Source organism: Thermobia domestica, chromosome 14, assembly GCF_964235325.1.
Source record: "Thermobia domestica chromosome 14, izTheDome1.hap1.1, whole genome shotgun sequence".
NCBI classification, from domain to species: Eukaryota; Metazoa; Arthropoda; class Insecta; order Zygentoma; family Lepismatidae; genus Thermobia; species Thermobia domestica.
Genome location: NC_137467.1, coordinates 150518789 through 150538000, shown reverse-complemented (window position 1 = coordinate 150538000; position 19212 = coordinate 150518789). Strand labels below are relative to the sequence as shown.

The 19212-nt window shown below is 35.7% G+C and overlaps 1 protein-coding gene across 3 annotated transcripts in view; it reads left to right on the top strand.

The window, feature by feature from the left end:
• Positions 1–19212, top strand: part of LOC145670395 (STAGA complex 65 subunit gamma-like) — a 44572-nt gene that overhangs the window by 10911 nt on the left and 14449 nt on the right. For all 3 annotated transcript variants that reach the window (XM_081739022.1, XM_081739020.1, XM_081739021.1), the window contains exons 4-7: positions 1114–1253; positions 4423–4532; positions 6844–6965; positions 13306–13490. In XM_081739022.1, the coding sequence (XP_081595148.1) occupies positions 1114–1253; positions 4423–4532; positions 6844–6965; positions 13306–13490 (557 nt within the window). The remainder of the gene's footprint in view (positions 1–1113; positions 1254–4422; positions 4533–6843; positions 6966–13305; positions 13491–19212) is intronic.

The following is a 19212-nucleotide window of genomic DNA, read 5'->3' as shown; positions in this document are numbered from 1 at the left end:
TTATTATTATTATTATTAATATTATTATTATTATTATTATTATTATTATTATTATTATTATTATTATTATTATTATTATTATTATTATTATTATTATTATTATTATTATTATTTACACTCCTGTCCCGTTTCTCTTTCCCACACACCTCGACGACTGCGATGATTTCAGACTCTGCATGCAAGTGTTCAGCAATATCTTCCAATTAGTATTTCGAGTGCACCGCTAGTACTCTAGAACGAAGTTTGTTGTGCAGCGGTGACCTAAAACTTGCTTTCGATTTCTTCGTTTTATACACTTCTGATCCATGTCAACATTGGCTACAAAAAACTAATACTTCCCATTGCGAGTGTGATTTTTACATTTTATCTAAGTTTTCTGTATTGTTCACTAATTTATATAATTATCAAGAAGAACGAACTTTATTATTTTTGAAGATGTTGGAATTAAAGAGAAGTATTAGGGTAGCCATTCACAACAAATCTCATTGAAAAGTAACAGCAGAGCACTCGCAATAAGGGTTAAAAATTAACACATCAGTTGTAGAACACTTCCAACAGGGCTTCTACTGGTCAGGAGAGTCAGGGAAGTAAGAGAAAACTCGGGGAAAATGCAGGTCAGCGAAACTCAGGGAAAGGGACTGGAAATCAGGGAAATTTTATAAAATATATTTTTTCTAATATTAATTGTGCGCCAATTTCAGCTTAGCCAACCATTATCAGCTAAACGGATCTATAAGAAGTATCGTATCTTCAGAGTAATTGATGTCAAACGTTTGTGGGTAGATATTAATGATCACAGTATGGGACGTTGATCAGATTTTTATAAGAGATAAGTGGAATGTATCTATGAGCAATTGATTACTATTTTTCTCTATAGAATAAATGTTCTTATATATAAATATTCACCGTTATTTATTCCTTATTTATATGACAACGTCATCCAACACCTATCATGAAAGTCAAGGAATTTCGTGGGAAAGTCAGGGAAATAGATTTCTCCAGATCAGTAGGAAGCCAGTCCAAGGTTCGTTTTCACTAATAGTTTGCTATATCGTACGAGAAACTGCATATTTTGCATTTTACAGCAATATGTTTTTGTTTCGCTCGTTGCAGAAATCATCATTAGAAAAAATGGAGATAGATGAAAATATACCAATTCCATTGCCACTGGCACCACCAGTACCTCAGTTACCCAAGAAAGAAAAGCAGTCGGATGTTGGAGAACTTCCTAAGTATACGGACGACAGTACAAGGTAATATATCTGATAAACTTAATGAAGGACCAAAGCAGATACTTTGAACAAATTTAATTATAGGCCTACAATGTTAGATAGGCTTGTTTAATATCCAACTATCATGGCTCTGGCTACGCGGTGACTCAGTGATAGAGCGTTCACTTACCTCCGGTGCTTGGGGTCCCTGGTTCGATCCCAGCTCGCGGCGTGTGGACTTCGTGGTGGACAAACACCGTGTGTGGGGGTTTTCTCGGGGTTCTCCCGTTTTCTCCCACTTTCTTCATTCCACTCATCTCTCATCATCACCGTCTCATTGAGCCTAACCGGCATAACCGTGGTACGTAAAACAAAGATTTCATTTCATTTTTTTATTTCTTCTTAAACTTTGTTTCCACCTATCGTAACTACATCTTCAGACATAATTACGTGTTAAAACAGTTCACAATTTCTTAAATGTTTTGGGTTAACGATACCCCAAAAATGTTTGAATAATAATAATAATAATAATAATAATAATAATAATAATAATAATAATAATAATAATAATAAATTGGTAATTCTGAATGTGTTATTGTTCATTTGACTTTCTGCCCAGTTAACGTTTCGTAGCTCACATAAACAATATTGTTCACACACTTTTCGCAAAGAGCTATTTCGTTCTATATCAAGAGTTGGTTGGTACTACTATAAGATCTAGAAAACACCTGGCCAATCTCTTGAATAGAAAGTACATTATTCGTTGCAAAAAGAAGAAGAAAAAAGAAAATGATTTCAAAGCATTTTAGCTGTTAACGTTTCTGACAGAAAATAAGAAATGTTATGAAGAAATAAGTGCTGGTTAAAAATTCATTCTACACTCGGGTAAAAATGTCATGGGACCGCGGATCGGTTACAGCTTCCTACAAAATACATTAGAAAAATGGCAGACACGTGCTGCAATCTATTATTAGCGCACCTTTAAAGTCGCCTTAATAATAATTTGTTAGGGAATATACTTTGGTAATACCACTGAAAAAATGGAACGCATTCAGAACCTTAATTGTAATTGTAATATGTGTCAATTGCGAACTTCAATGTATTGTTGTTAACTTGTGTTTTAATTTTTATTAAGGAAAAATGTAGTAGGCAGTTAGCCATGAGACAAACAGGAAATGAATGGAGAAATCGTTTTATGTAGTCTTTTGAAGGAACTTTGAGTTTCGGAGTGAAAAACAGTTCGTCAAATCCAAACGACAACGTTTTTAGTATATATTTGTCAGAACTAATTCAAAATTTCCTCTGAAAATTAAACGTTTCTCCCTCATATAAAATATAAAACGGAATTTAACTGGTTGGTTGGTTGGAGTTTTGGGTCTCTTTTCATTACCGAGGCTGTTTGAGACATTAGAGGTTAAATTCGAACTACCGTCAGAGCTCCTTCGTTGCTAAGCGGTTAGTGTACGCGTTTTGGGCGTTGGAAACCCGGGTTCGATTTCCGGTAAGCTCATGTTGTTCGGATTCCACGTTAATCAGTAGGTTCACGTCTCATAAAGCCTCACTGCTGAACAGGACGCTAAGCTTAAAATCAAAATCAAATCGAACGACCGTAAAGCGTTCAGCTTTCAAGACTTTCCCATCAGGAATCAAAACCGGGTCACCCGAAGAATAGAATTCAAACTATAGTGTGTGTTTATAGAATATAATCAGTGGTGACAGTCGGATGTTGGTCCTGTATTTTCTTGAGTGGTTTACGTGAAAAATTGCTTCATTATTTACAAACATCCAAATGGGATTCTGCATTAAAAGCAAAAACGCAAGGATAGTTCATAACTGTTAGTAGCAGGGTTGGCAAAAACCATGGTTTTCATTGTAAAAACCAAAAAACCAGTTTTTTTTTGGTTTAAATAATTTGCTCTATGTATTTATATCACATATGGACAGAAATAAGTTTGTTTCGCCTTGGTGTTACTATACAACAACCAGGTTATGGTGGAAGGGGTCATATAAGCGTAAAGCGGAATCCAAACGGCTATTCGGCTTACATCCGAGAAAAATTGTCCTCCATTTGAACTCGAAACCGGGACTAATTGGGCATAAATGCGATACGTCTGCAGACTCACTCAACGAAGACTCCTGATAAAAATACGTTGTACCGATCTTTGCATACTTGTTAATTGTCAAGAATTGTTTCAGAAGGACAAAAAGATAAACAGTTGCAGAAGTGAAACTATTATACAGAATTACATATGGACAATTTCAAAATACTACAGAGTACAGAAGAACTAATTTAAGTCCAAGGTTAAAGAAATACGACAACTATTTGCATATCAGTGAAAAAAAAAAAGTGAATAAAGATGCGAATTACTTGAGTCCACTTTTGCTCTGACCCATTTATACATAAATAGATACCAAAGATACTTCTGATTTCAATAAATGCCTCTCGTGGGTTTTTTGTATGACCCCCTTCTCCCCCCACACACAAAAGTACGGCATTTCGATGTATTTTATCAATAGCAAAACTTATTAAAACGAAACAATATTTAGAATTTTCTTCGACTGCAATTGCATAACAGTAATAATAAACTATACGAAAATCACAAAAGAAATATTCATAAACTTATATATATAAAAAGCTGCTTTTGTAGTATAATCTCTCTCGAGTAATGAATGGGGAATTTAGGTCTGAAATAATACGTACAATATACGGGAGTGAAACGTGATAACCCACAAGTGTGTGTACATCAAAATTTTACGAACTTTTTTCGTTTTTGGTTTAAACCATTTTTTTTTTTTTTTTTTTTTTTTAAGCTAGTTTAAACCAGCCAGCCCTGGTTAGTAGTATCCTAAATATTACACAGTGTCTGTAGAAGGTGGACAGATTGCAAAGAAAGACTATCAGCTCATTTTCTTATTTAGATAAATTTACAGAGTATCATTATAACTAGGTTGTTATATGTTGGTCCTCACCAACCCTATTATCTCGTATCTCATCAGCTTTTCAATCTGTATACGTTTGAAGGTTTGGATACCGCTAAAAGTTAAAATTTAAATAGACTATTCTGAAACCAAAATATTTATGCACATACAAGCTTTTTGCTTTTTTTTTTTTTTTTTTTTCAATACACGTTAGCCAAATTATATCCATCTTTTATGTGCAGTAACGGAAGATGTTTTTATTCTGCTAATATGAGATTTTTCTTTCTTTCAGTTTATTTTCCCTGGGTATTGGACTTTCACCCCCTGAAATATCACCTGTTGCCGCGAAATACCTTTTAAGAAAATCTGTAGCTGCTTTGTTAGCGCATAGTGGCTTCGATAGTAAGTATACATCCTTCGCTCGGGTTTTGTGTGAGGTATATTTAGTATTTATTTTGAGTATGTAAGGTTAATTTTTGAGCATTCCTTAGCTTTAATATCGAGTTAAGTTGTTCATATGCGAGATATTTATAAAAATTACATGATACTGAAGAAATTCTGAAAGTTAACAAGTAACTGAAGTACGGAAACCGTCTGATACTTTTTTTTTCCCTTAAGTAAATATAATTAACCTTCATGTACTTTAATGAAGTTGTTTATTTCGGTATTCAGTGCTAGTGTACTAATAAACATGTGAATTCAATATATTCGTTCGTTCGTTTATTCCTTCCTCCCTTCCATACTTAGAGTTCCAGAAGAAAAAAAAATATACATACGAGAGTGGTTAAGCGTACTCTGCCCCTGACGTAGTAGGAACCCCTGAAGGAACTTCCACATAGTCTTCGGCAACATTAACACACTTTTCTAATCGGCCTTCCAATGCTTCAATCTGAGCAAATGAAAGTCTTTCTAATGATGCTGCAGCAAGGATCCGTAGTGTCCATATCGTCAAAAACTCTCGAGAATGTCCGCCACGAAGGGCCTTTCCCAGGTTAGGGAACAGGTGGAAGTAACTGAAGGCCAGATCTGTAAAATAGGGACATGAGGGACAAGTTTGAACCCTGATTCATGAAATAGAGGCACCGCACCTTGGGAGGTGTGGGCGGATGCATTATTGTAATGGAACATCACACCACGCTCCAAATTCCACTGATTTCTCTTATTGCTTTACTTAATTTGATAATTAGGTTCCTAAACGAACACCTGTGATTGTTCTTTGTTCGAGACAATCAGACTAATACTCCTGTTTTCGAAGAAACAGATGGCATCACTTTGTTCTTTAATGGTTGCTCTTGAATTTATTGGATGGTGAGGAATGGGATTATTTCCATCTCATGCTTTGACGTTTGCGCTCAGGATCGAAGTGTGTTATTCCACGTTTCATTCATGGTAACAAATCTCCGCAAAAACTTCCGTTTGTTAACCTTGAATATCCATAACAGGTTCCGACTTGTTACATTCTGTTTTGGTCGGCCGTTAGTATTCTTGGGACTCACTATGCTGAAAATATTTCCAGTAATAAATGCTTATTAAACAATTGAATGTACATTGCCAGTTGAAGTACCACATATCCTCTGCTATGTGACGGACAGTCACTCGCTGGTGTGCCAAATGCACTTTTGTCCTCATTTCTGGTTTGGTGACAGTTGCAGATGGGCTAGCACCATGCTCGTTTTCACAAATCTGTCGACCACATTTAAACTCACGGTACCATTATGCCAGTAGGTTGTATAAGGGGCTAAAGTCCCCCAAGAGTTCCTACCATATCAGCACGTATATCTTCAATGTTAGACGTCCTTTCATTAAATATTTTACCACTCCTCGGACCTCCTTTTTTTAAAAAGTAACTTTTCTTATGGATCAACAACCTGTAAAGAAAAGAAAAGAAAAGTAGTCGTTAATTCTTCAAACTTTGTGATCATCAGTCTAAAAGATGTATGATGTTAGGCCAAAATTACAATTCTTTGCCATAACTAGAAGAGGGTCCGGGACGGAGCATGCCGAACTACCCTCGTATAACTCTTGTACCCTAGACTGATGATAAGATAAAATAATACGGAATATGAGCCCTAATGGATGAACAGGGCTGAGCATGTACGTAACTCCAGCGAAATCGAACTTGGATTAACAAGCATTTTGAAACCAGCAATTAAGAAATGCGTCTATAGGCAATTAAGGTAATAATTTTCTCTCGTTAATTTCTGCAAAATCACTAAGCCTGATTCTTTATATTCAGTCTATAAGCTTGGTTTTGTAATTCTATCTGACAGTGGGAACAGAAAAGACATGTAATATTTTAAAAAATAAAAGTGTGAGCGAAGCATGTTAATGTCAAATTTACCCCGAACACCCTGTATATATATGGTGACTACGTGAATTTTTAGAATTTAGAATTTATCTAGAATGTTATTTCTAGATATTTATTGTATCTTGCCTTTATTTATTTATTTATAGTGATTCGAATTAGCATTATGAAGTTGACACAGTTTTAGAAACGGCACTATGCATTTATGATTATATAGACATTTTAGAATATAAAATTATATATATATATAATTATAGTTATAAATATATAGGCATACTCCTGTTTCTAAAAATGTGCCGACTTCATAATGATAATTCGAAAAACGTCCAGTAACACCTACATTATACTGTAGCTTATTTTATTATTCAAACATGATGATTAGTAAGAAAACATTTTTATGTATTACAGCGTCTTCGCAGTTGGTGTTAGATTTCCTGACAGACGTAGCTCATGATTTCTTGGTGAAGATGACTCGTCTACTCAGGGTATCTGTTGATCGTGAATCTATGACTGGCACCACAGGATTTCCGGTGAGTGCATGTGTTTTGTGATGTCGCTTTCGTACAGTAGTGTTCTGAATAAATCCAAGAATACTAGAGAAAACGATATCTAGTGTTGTTTGTTGTCCAATACTGTCCATGATCTAACATCCCTATCATTCATTGTTTCATTGGAATATTATCCGTTACCCGAATAATTTGGCCTCCTGATGTATTTGTAGTACAGTTAGAAAACAAAATGTATTTCAGTAGAGACTTTTTTAAAAATTTGTGCAGCTTAAGTTACATAATGTTCAAGGTTTCGAACTTATTACAGAATTTCGTAGTTGTTTTATTATTATTTTTATGGTATAGTGGTCCCGGGTAGCGTAGTCGCTAATGCACTCGCCTTTGGTGGGAGCGGTACTGGCACGATTCTGGTGAGGATACTCGGTCGAAAAGGTGTTACATTTTTTCAGCCCAGCCATCCTGGGTGAGGTTTTTTCTGCTTTTTCCTAATTAACACCAGGCAGATACCGGGATAGTACCTAACAAATAGGTTCCAGGTTGCTTCTTTCCTTCCCCATTCCTTTACTTTCTCCTTCCCCGTATAGTGTGCTCACTGAGGGACGTCATCCTTTATATGTGAGGGACTTAGGGCTATATATGCTGGCATTGCTCAAAAACATGTATAAATAAAATAAACTGTTACGTTATATCTTGAAATAATAGTAATAATTAAAAAAAAAATTTAAGAGTTTAGGAACTTACTGTTGCCAAACTGTGAAAGAAACATGAAAATGATTTTGTAATCTTGATCCACAAAGTGTTATACCGGTAATGCCCTTTATTTGAAGTTTGTAACAAGGCATCTTCGAATTAATTTATTTCATTTAATTAGCCCCTGTCAATATGAGTGCACTAAGTAAATAAATAAATAACGAATATCAGTGCTTTGAGCGTTGTACGGGGGCGCGGTGGCTCAGTGGTAGAGCGTTCACCTCCGGTGCTTGGAGTCCCCGGTTCTATCTCAGCTCGCGCCGTGTGGACTTTTTGGTGGACAGACACCATGCTCGTGGGTTTTCTTGGGCTTCTCCCGTTTCCTCCCACTTTCTTCATTCCACCATTTCATTCATTTCTCGTAATTACCGTTTCCTTTAGCCTAACCGGCACAACCGTGGGACGTAAAACTCAAAAATTTCATTTCATTTTCATTTGAGCTTGTACCTCTCAATATGAGAGAAATAAAAAGGAATACCGAAGAGCAACGCCTTCGGCGTTACCTCTGTCAGCTCCTGGACCGGCTCCTATGATGCTTCTGGCCTAAACTTATGCTGAAATATTATGGAGGCTGTCGCCAATTAGCTTAGCAATGCCGAGAATTAATATATATATTATTTTAGATATGCTATTTTTCATGCCTCTCTCTCCCTTCCTTTCGGTAAATCGTATCGCGATAAGGGCTAAAGTTGGACTTGAACGTCATCGAGAGTGTTATTGTTCGTGTCAGCGAGCCTGAAAACTATGAATTTGACAGTAATATTCGCTGTCCCGGGTATTTATTATCGTCCTTTATATGTATGTTTTGACTCCCCCCGCCCGTGCCAAAATTGAAAAAAAGAGCTTCGTAGGCGATTAAGTCTGGTGAAATCTATCTGCGTACAAAACTTGGTAGCTCATGCAAAAAGCTGATGGCAGACAGACACACACATTATTTTATTATTATTAAACATTCATGTCTGATCAATACAAACGCTAATAATTGAATTCTATACTGTTTAACACTACTGGGTATATAACGATGACGATACTTATATAAAGGTCCTCAGTTAATATTTGTATATAAATAAGGCTACTAAAACAGCACAAAACATTTCACAGTGCATTCTAATATTTCCCTTTTTATTATGGCGCATAATCACTACAATAAATACACATCTTAAAGATTTTTTTGCGTGTAGTTTTTTACACGATGGTTCTGGAATTATATGTTATTTATATTTCGTTGCTATGACAACGAATCGCTATTTTAACATAAAACAGCAACGTATATCAACAGCAAAACAATTACATTTATATATCCTTGTCTTTCTATATATATCTTCTTCCTTTTCTTAGATAGCTTGTGCATCAATTTGAAGTACATTCTGCCCAAAGATGTTGAAATACAAGTAGAAAAATACACGTATCGTTATAGGTATGCAATAATTGCACAAATTTGGAGCGAAGCGATCCACCTTTATTGATTATTCAAAGAATTTTTTGTGCATCAATTATTTTCGTGAACGAACACGACATGTAAACAGTTGAATATGACATATCAGCAAAAAGCATAATGACTTTGCAAAATTGTGTTTGTAGGACAAAACGAGAAAGGCTTCGCCCCTATTTCTAACACTGAAAATTCTAATATTTTCCATTGCACAAGCTTTGCTTTCAGTAGACTTAAATCCGATTTAAACTACATGCTGGCAATACAATACGTTTGAGCTCCCTCGTGGCTAAGCGGTTAGCGTACGCGCCTTTGGCGTGGGAGACCCGGGTTCCATTCCCGGCGGGAGCTCATGTGGTTCGGATTCCACGTTAATCAGTAGGTCCACGTCTCATATAGCCTCGCTGCTGAACGGGACGCTAAACTAAAAATCAACTCAATCAACTCAATACAATACGTTTATTGTTAAAATTAATAACACTATATCAGCCTGTGTCTGATGAAGCGAAATGGATAGTTGGCGAAACTGTTATACGTTATTCATTTTTACAATAAGAGTTTTTTTTTTTTTTTTTTTTTTTTTTTGCTTAGCGTATAGTTTAAATCGGATTTATGAAAATTCTATTTTCCATTGTTTACAATGAGAATTCGGGAGCCAAATGCTTTTCCAAGGTTAAGTCTTTGTGCGTCCTATTTTTCGGTGATTATTTCTCAGTGTTATGTTCGATCGGGGCATGCAACCGCGTACGATACTTAGCGCGTGCTCTCGAATCATCATGTCAAATTTTGAATGAAGAATGACTTACATTAAAATACAAAATAAAAATATAATATATGTCTGTTAAAGAATTTTAAAATTGTCGTAACAATGACTATATATATATATATATATATATCGGGTATTCTAAAAATGGCGCAGAGCATTATTCTACAAGTCAAAATAAACCAATATATATATATATATGTATGTATACCTTTCGACTCATCGTCTGGAGACACAAATTGCACTATGTGGCAACGTTGCAAATAAAGAACCATAGATTAGATGCACCGATCTATCAAATAGTTATATCGATTCTTTCAAGATGGCAACTAAAGTTGATATTGATTGATACTAGCATCATTTATTAATGTAGCAATCGATTCAATTGCTTTGTTGAATTCGTAGAGTAACGCTAATGGCTCCATGTTAATCTGCGACGTTGCCACATTGTGAAATTTTGATTCCCTATAGCAGCTGAAGGAGGTCCCGGAAGGCATTCCATCACATAACATTTTCGCTTTATTTTGGCCTGTAGAAGAGTACTCTGTGGTGCGTGGGCGCCATTTTTAGAACACCCGATATATATATATGCAATTTCATTTATTTTCGATAGTGTCTAAAGAAGGATATGTTAGATATCCGAAACTGTCACATTTAAGATTTTATTATTTTATAATAAAACGTTGCTTTGCTCAGCATTTGTATCTTAAGGGCCTGCTTTTCTAAAAATAATACGAAATTTACCATTTTTCTTTTGCTTGATTATTCATCAGTAAAAGGAGATAATGAAATGCAAGTTAGCACAATCATAGATAATGCTATTCTACAACAGAAAATATGAACCCGAAGGATTTTCAGTGTTGCAATCCATAGAAATTACAGTGTTGCCAGAAAAAACAATTTCCCTAAAATCTAAGTTAAGACAGCGAGTAGAGGAATGAACTCAACTGCATTTGATTTCGTATCATGTTGTTTTGGTTTCTTGTGAACTACTTTTTAATTAACATTATTATTTAGTTTTAATATATAACAAGTAATGGAAGCGTTCGAAATGTGGGTGTGGAGAAGAATGGAAAGAATTAGTTGGGTCGAGCGGAAAACAAATGAGAGAGTGTTAGAAATGGTGAGTGAGAAAAGAACACTTTTAGATATTATTAGGAAGAGGAAGAGAAACTGGTTGGGACATTGCCTAAGAAGAAATTGTATCATGAGGGACGTCCTAGAAGGTATGGTGGCGGGAAAGAGAGGGAGGAAACGAAGGAGACTACAATTGATGGATGATATTAAAACGGAAAGATCATACGCGAAGACGAAGAGGTTAGCGGAGGACCGTGGAGCATGGAAGCTTCTCAGCTGCGGCAAGTGACCTGCCAATAAAGGCAGAATACCTATGATGATGATGATTTAGTTTTAATAACTGTATGTTAAAACTATTTTCTTTATTACAAACTAAATACAACTATTATTTAAAAAGTAGTTCACGGAAAACCAAAACAATATGATACGTAACCAAATGCAGTTGAGTTTGTTCCTCTACTCGCTGGCTTAACTTAGATTTTAGGGAAATTGTTTTTCTGCCAACACTGCAATTTCTATAGATGGCAACACTGAACAGTGTTCAGGTTCATATTTTCTGTTGTAGAATAGCATTATCTATGATTGTGCTAACTTGCATTTCATTATCTCCTTTCACTGATGAATAAACAAGCAAAAAGGCAGGCTCTTAATGTTTTATTGAATATAGCAAAGCTAGTATGAATCAGTTAATAAATAAAGAATGGTTCATACATCTTAGAGATCCAGTTTTTCGGTGATTATTCCTCAGTAGTATATCCGATTAGGACATGCGACCCGTTACGACACTCAGCGCACACTCTCGAATCACCATGTGAAATATGGTTAAGAGGCCTCATCCCGGCAAAATTAAAATACCGTTAATTTTACAGTAATTATGTTATATATTCAAATAGATAAAAGATAATCGAAATGTGGAACAAAAGCGCCCTAGACAATATCATTTTACATGAGATACCGTTATCACGACTCACTTACCTGCTTTCGAATTCGAACTATTTTGAAAATCGGCATTTATTTTCGCGTTTCTAAACGGCTGCAAACGGAAAGCCACTAGGTGACTTGTGATAACGGTACCTCACACCAAATAATATTGTCTAGGGCGCTCTTGTTTCACATTTCGATTTTCTTTTATCTATTGGAGGATATAACATATTTACTATAAAATTAGCGGTATTTTAATTTCGCCGGGATGAGGCCTCTTAAGAACGGTTCAGGCATCTCGGAAGAGTATTCGAATAAACGAACACCTAAGTCGAGTAAACAACAACTTCGTTCCAGTAACCGGTGAATCTGAAAATTAAAAAAAAAAAAGTCTTGATTCAATTGTTATCAGTTAATAGTCAAATTAAAAGGTGCAAAGAGAAATAAATACATTACTGTAAACCTAACGGAAATCTATACTAATATATAAAATAACTTGTAGTCTGTCTGTTTGTCACCAAATTTTCACACATAAAAGGAGTCTCCTACATCCACCAAATGTTGGCACAGATAGATTTTGACCAGATCAAATTGCGTACGAATGCGGTTTTCTTTTTCGACTCAAGGGTGGATTGGGGACGGTCAAAATGTAAAGTATGTGTAGTACAACGAACTGTAATGCCTGTGAAATACGCAACCCAATCGTTCTTCGTGTGGTTCAGGTTGCATACCTTTCATACCTTTCAATTCTTTTGCATTAACCGTCCTCTTCCCGTGCGAAGAAGAGATGTCAGCAGGTATAGCATTAATAGAGGCTTACTTGTCCTTATATATTTCACACATCTCTTTACTTTTAAAGATTTTGCATCAACATTATTCTTCCCGTACGAAGGACGGACACTTTTGTTAGTAAAACAATATAGACAGAGATTTTGAGAGTAAGAGTATAGATTTACCAAAGACATAAAAGGGACGGTTAACATTGCTTGTCAATTGGGAGGTCTCCAAATTCTAATCCCGAGATCAGTCATTTCAAAGACTGGGATTTCTCCAAAGTTCTCCTTAGTCCCACCGTGCAAAGTCATGATCGTACCTTCGTCATGTAGACCTTTAGCATCCTGTGGTAGAGCGGTCATCTCAGGTGCGTGGAGACTCTGATTCTATTCCAGTTCGCGTCAAGTGGGTTTTGTGGTGGACAAATACCGGTTTTGGGGGTTTATTTCATTTCCTCCCACTTCCTTCGTTTCAGCATTTTGTTCATTATTATACTGTATCACCGTCTTTCTTAGCCTCGGACCATATTCGTACGATATTAAACTAAAAACAGAAAAAATGAATTCTACCTATGTACAGAACATTCTTAATAAATGAATAAATGATATAATACAGGTAGATATATTTGTTCTGAATCATTGCAGGATGTAATGGAACGAGTATTCCATGAAATGAATATTGGAAGTATTCGCTGTCTTCGTAATTTCTACCAAACAAGAGTCATTAATTACCATGAGAGAATGGAGAAAACGTGTCATGAGCTGGTTGCAGAGTATGAAAAGTTGCTGTCGCCAGCCAATATGCAAGTGGCAGGAGGCGAAGGAATTAGGTAATTTCACTATATGTTCCTTTTCCGTAGATAGAGAAATAAAATTGCATGTAATATTTCGTATATGTATGCAAGGTAAATTTATTCTAGTTCAAATGTCTTTGTAGGTTTTTTTTTTTTTTTTTAATAGTAAGTATTAGGCCAATCTTATGCTATTCACAAGTTCTTATTGGTTAACCACCCAATTTCCAATTTCCTTTCTCTTAAGTTTTCAAAAGATTTTTAAAAAATCAAATGTTAATATTACAGTCCTTGGTTCGTTCCCATCTCGCGCCAAGTGAGCTTTGTAGTGGACAAACACCGTGTGCGTGGGTTTTCTCGGAGTTCTCCCGTTTCCTCTCACTTTCTTCATTCCACCATTTCATTCATTTCCCACCATCACCGTCTCCTTTAGCCTAGCCGGCATAACTGTGGGACGAAAACTTAAGAGATTTCATTTCATTTCATTTTGTTAATATTACAAGAATGGCTCTACTTGGTGTGCTGCTACAGGTTATCTATTTATTTATGTATCATTTTTGGATCAAAAGATCCAATATATTTCAATCAAAAATTTTCTTGTAGGCCTTATATCTGGAGAACTACATATAGTGTAGCTAAACCCAAATTATCACGTAACTCAGTATGCGATGTGCTTATTCCGTAGAAATTACGAATACTCGATTTAGGAGCCATTCAAAAATTTTATAGTCCCTGATCCAAAAACTAATTATTGGTCAAGATCACAGTCTTTTGATGAATTTTTGGTTCATTCCTAAAATTCTTGGCCAAGATCGCAATCTTTTGATCCATTTTTTTTAATCATTCCTAAATTTTTTTGTTCACATATAGCCCTGGAAATTTGTAAATTGTGATTTTGTTCACATTTCCATAATTTTTTCTAGTATCGAAATGCTTCTCATGAAGCAATGCGTTGAGTCATATAAGCATACTCAAAATCTAATGACTAATCTGTGAGATCATTGTGTTGTATCTAGTACCTGTATTTAGTGAAATAGATAACGCTATAAAGATGTATATCTTGTACTGCTTCAGTAAATATTGTGTAAGTACTAGAAAAATACTAAGAGGAATTGTAGTAATATATATATATATATATATATATATATATATAATCAGTTTCTATAATTTAGAAAAATTTGAAGAAAATAGAAGGTGGCAGTATGCAAAACCCAGCACTTGGATTTTTTTCTTTCACCCAAACTTCATCAATTATGCTGCTGCTATAACTCATTGTGATCTGTTGCATTCCTTAGTCAGTCATTTCTGACTGTTTTTAGGTTCAAATCTTGTTTTGATAATGGAAAATCTCTTCGTAACATTTCTTGTCGTTGGTAAGCCGGCATTTCCACGACTCTTTCTTTTTTTATTATTATTATTACTACTACTACTACTACTACTACTACTACTACTACTACTATTATTATTATTATTATTATTATTATTATTATTATTATTATTATTATTATTATTATTATTATTATTATTATTATTATTATTATTATCGATATTGCGGATCAAATCATAATTGTACTGATGTTCAGCCTCTTTCTGGTGCATATTTTCTGTTATGGCAGTCGTGCTGAAATTATCATTTACATTCTTTTCCTAAAGATTTTCAGTTTCACTGACAATTAACGCCTCGCTCCTTTGAATCCGGAGTGCGACATATATCCTCAAAGAGCCAGTTCTAATGAAGATGCATATGGATTCCCAGCTTAGTCAGAAATGGATTCCGGAGTTATCAGCTTGTAAAGTTACCATAGGAATCCATAGGAAATACAACGTCTAGGCATTTCCTTAACTTAACGTCTCTTTCTGCTAACCTGAATATAGTGTAACGCTGTGGACGAAGACGCATCACAAGAATCTGAATGTTCTTGGGTAATGCCAAGAACTTGGTTGGAATATGTATAGCAGTTATCTTCAACAGCATAAGGAAAAGACTAAACAAAAAGAAAAATGAAATAAAAACAACCTTAAACCCACAGATGTTGATTTCAAGAAGAGGCTGATTCCTGGAGGATGTACAGGAAAGGAAAATGATAAATGAAATGAAATCTTTGAGTTTTACGTCCCACGGTTATGCCGGTTAGGCTAAAGGAGACGGTGATGATGAGTAATGAATGAAATGGTGGAATGAAGAAAGTGGGAGGAAACGGGAGAACCCCTTGAAAACCCACGCACACGGTGTTTGTCCACCACAAAGTTCACTTGGCGGGGGCTGGGATCGAACCCGGGACCCCAAGCACCAGAGGTGAACGCTCTACCACTGAGCCACCGCGGCCCCCAGATGTACAGGAAAGATTCAACCATTGGATGTGGACTTCTTCAGACAGTCAAGTCATTCATCCGCTACGTAATTGACACACTGGTCGTGATGAGTGATGTGAACATCTGGCACCATGAACAATTCCTGGCATTGCAGTCGTTCACGATTTATCAGTTATCAGTTCAGCGCTCTCAACTTGAGAAACTTCATTCGGTACGCTTTCTACAAAGCTGGTCACAAAGCACGGGAAATGTAGATTATATTTATGATTACTGTTATGACTCAGTCGGCAGTGACACGTGTTCCAAGTGTAATGAGTTAGCGTTCGTCAAGTGTGCACACTGTGAGCAAACGTTTTGTGCTTCTTATACTGTCTCTCGATCTGTACATCGATTGTTCTCTGTAAATGCTTCCAATGTGCCTTCAATAACAATTCTTTGATTTAAACCAAATTCCATCTTGGGTTCTGTTTGAATGCTCTTCCACTTGCCTCTCGTGTTTCATAGATAGATAGGTTTCTATGTAATATATTACATAAGGTTAGCAGAAAAAGACGTCAAGGAAATTCCTAGCCATTGTATTTTCTATGGATTTCTATGGTAACTTCACAAGCCCATAACTCCCGAACCCATTGTTGGCTGACGCTGAAAGTCCATATGCATCGTAATTAGGACTGGCTCCTTTAGGATATGTAACGCATTCCGTCTTTTTGGATTCAAAGGAGAGAAGTATTACCTGTGAGTCTTCGTTGCGTTGGATATAACCACTTCATGCAGCAGAGTTGAAATTACTTATCTAAAAACACTATGGCTTCTGGCCGATTCACTGTAAAAATGGCAGGCGGAAAACATACAAGGAGGAAAAAAAAAATGGCAGGAAGAAGAACAATATGTAAACATGCAACATACGTATGAAAACATTCCAAATATATTACTCAAACTTGCCTCCTGCATGTATTAGTTGAAGAATTTCTGGTCTTGTAGACAAATTATTAGTACTGGAATATTCGAGAAAAAAATTTATTATACTACACAATTTGTCAAACAAATATTCTGGTGTTTCTTTTATTTCATTTTCTATTATTCCTTGATCGATGTTTACTGTATACAGGACATAATTTACGTGAAACAACAGTAACCGCAATATGTTATTATTTTTGTAATGCAAATCACGTATTCAAATTCGCAATATTATATACAGAATAAAACATATGCAACAATAATCTACACTATTATATAATTTTGTATTGTCTAATTTCGTATAATGCAAATCCACAGTTAACGTGGTTGTACTATAGCCTCATAAATTATTCGTATATGCAACAATAATAACCACCTTGTATTCTGTCGTGCTTAAAATCTCAAATTGTGAGCGACTGTACGTAAGAAGTCTTCAAGTTAATAATTTAAATACAAATTCCTCAGCCTATTTTGCAAATCAACATACACTCGCTCTGTCTTCTTTTTCGGGGCTTCTCCCTTTCATACTGCAAAATCACTGCCTCCACTGCCTCGCAGTCCTGTTGCAGGCACTCAACCAACTTCCATATTGTTGGATAGCTCTACCAAGTAAGACAGGAAAACTTATTCTTCCACAATCGCATAAATTATTTGTGCGTGGGTTCTCTCCAAGAGTAGCCTGACGCACATTCCAATTTTGGGGAATAAACGGTGGCGGAATGCGTCTTAATCTCAGAGTTTCTTCCACTCCTACTCTCCTATATGAACCGGATACATATATTGAATCAAAATAATAAGTGAGCTCTTCTGCTTCTGGAGGAGCTATCTGTTTTAAGTATTCCATGCTCTTGGCCACACTGTAGTTTCACATGGAAGAAACGCAAGTGAATCAATTTCTTTGTAGAACAGAAAACTTCACATTCTTTATAAAGTCCTGACAAACCCAATTCTTGAATTTTAAAATAAGTACTTTGTCGTCGGTGGAAGAAACATTCTTGCATTGAAACATCATGTCCAAGCTTACTTCGAACTGCGTTGTAAACTGCTACCTCAAAATCACATACAACCGTTGAAGCAATCCATAAGCAATCGCAAGCTATTTCTCCTATGGAGACCCTTATTACATTTAACTGGGTCAATAATCGAAATGCCATTGCAATAAACCAAACATGTACTTCAGAAAGGACAGCCGGCTAAATGCCTTATGAACATGCTTTCTTACGTATATATGGTACATGTTTACATATTGTTTTCCTTCCTGTCATTTCTTCCGGCTGCCATTTTTACCGTGCACCCTTCTGGCTCCTGAGGCACTCCATTCGATCCTGAGCAAATATCAAACTTATATCAGGTTTGGAAAATCATTCTTCCCTACTTAAGGAATTATTAATTTTATTTTTGAAAATTTCTTGCCCGCATTCCAGCAACAGAAAATATTACTTAATTAGAAATAATGTATATAAGATAATATGAAATAAAGTTTAATTTATCTTCCTCGTTAGTATCTTCTAAGTTAGTGTGTTCAGAAGAAAACCTTAATAATCGTGATGCCGAAATTATCAACATCGAATAATACGCTCGATTAAAGTAAAGTAAACCTTATTCTGTACACACTAATCGATATAAAACCTTAATAATTAGAAATAGTATTTAACGGAAATCAAAAACATGTGACAAAACTCAGTTGTTTATTTTCTTATTGTTCTAAACAAGAAATTGAATTAATTCTGAACCAGAAATGTGTTTATAACTTTATTATTGATGAATCTGCATTTTGTTTGTGTCAGTCAAAGATAAATTGTTTCTATAATTGAGAGTTGTTTCTATAATTGAGGAAAGGAACCCCTCCCAAAAAAATCACAGAAAATAAAAGTTCTCTAGTAAGATTGTAATTCCTCATGGGCGTACGGTGGCTCAGTGGTTGAATGCTTACCTCATATGCGTGGAGTCCCTGGCTCGGTCTCCGGCCAAGTAAGCGTGTGATGGACAGTATCGTGTCCGTGGGTTTTCTCGGGGTACTTCCGTTTCCTCCCACATTCTCATTTTAGCAATTCTTCCATCATCATCATCACTCACTCACCTTAATCTCCTTTAGCCTAAAGGGCATAATCGTTGGACGTTAAACCGAAAGATTTCATTTCTTGTCATTTTGTAGGTCTTATTTAGGGGAATTTTTACTTGATCGTTTTCAAACACAAAATATTATTTATAGGGATGAAAGAAATTATTTTCAAATGAGCACATGCTAAGCAGAAAAGAAAGGAGTTGTTTTAAATATAGCTGTAATGAGTTACGAGTTGTGTTTATGTAGGAAGTTTGGTTAGCTTTCTACATAATATGACAGCTTTATTCGTTATTGTAAGCTTTTACGACGAGAGATTGACATTACTCTCTCTGGTTTTCAAGTGATAAGCGTCGTCTATGTTAGGTATTTAACCGACGATTGTTTCGGTGGTCCTATCACCAGCCTCCTCAGGGTCAGTATAAAGAT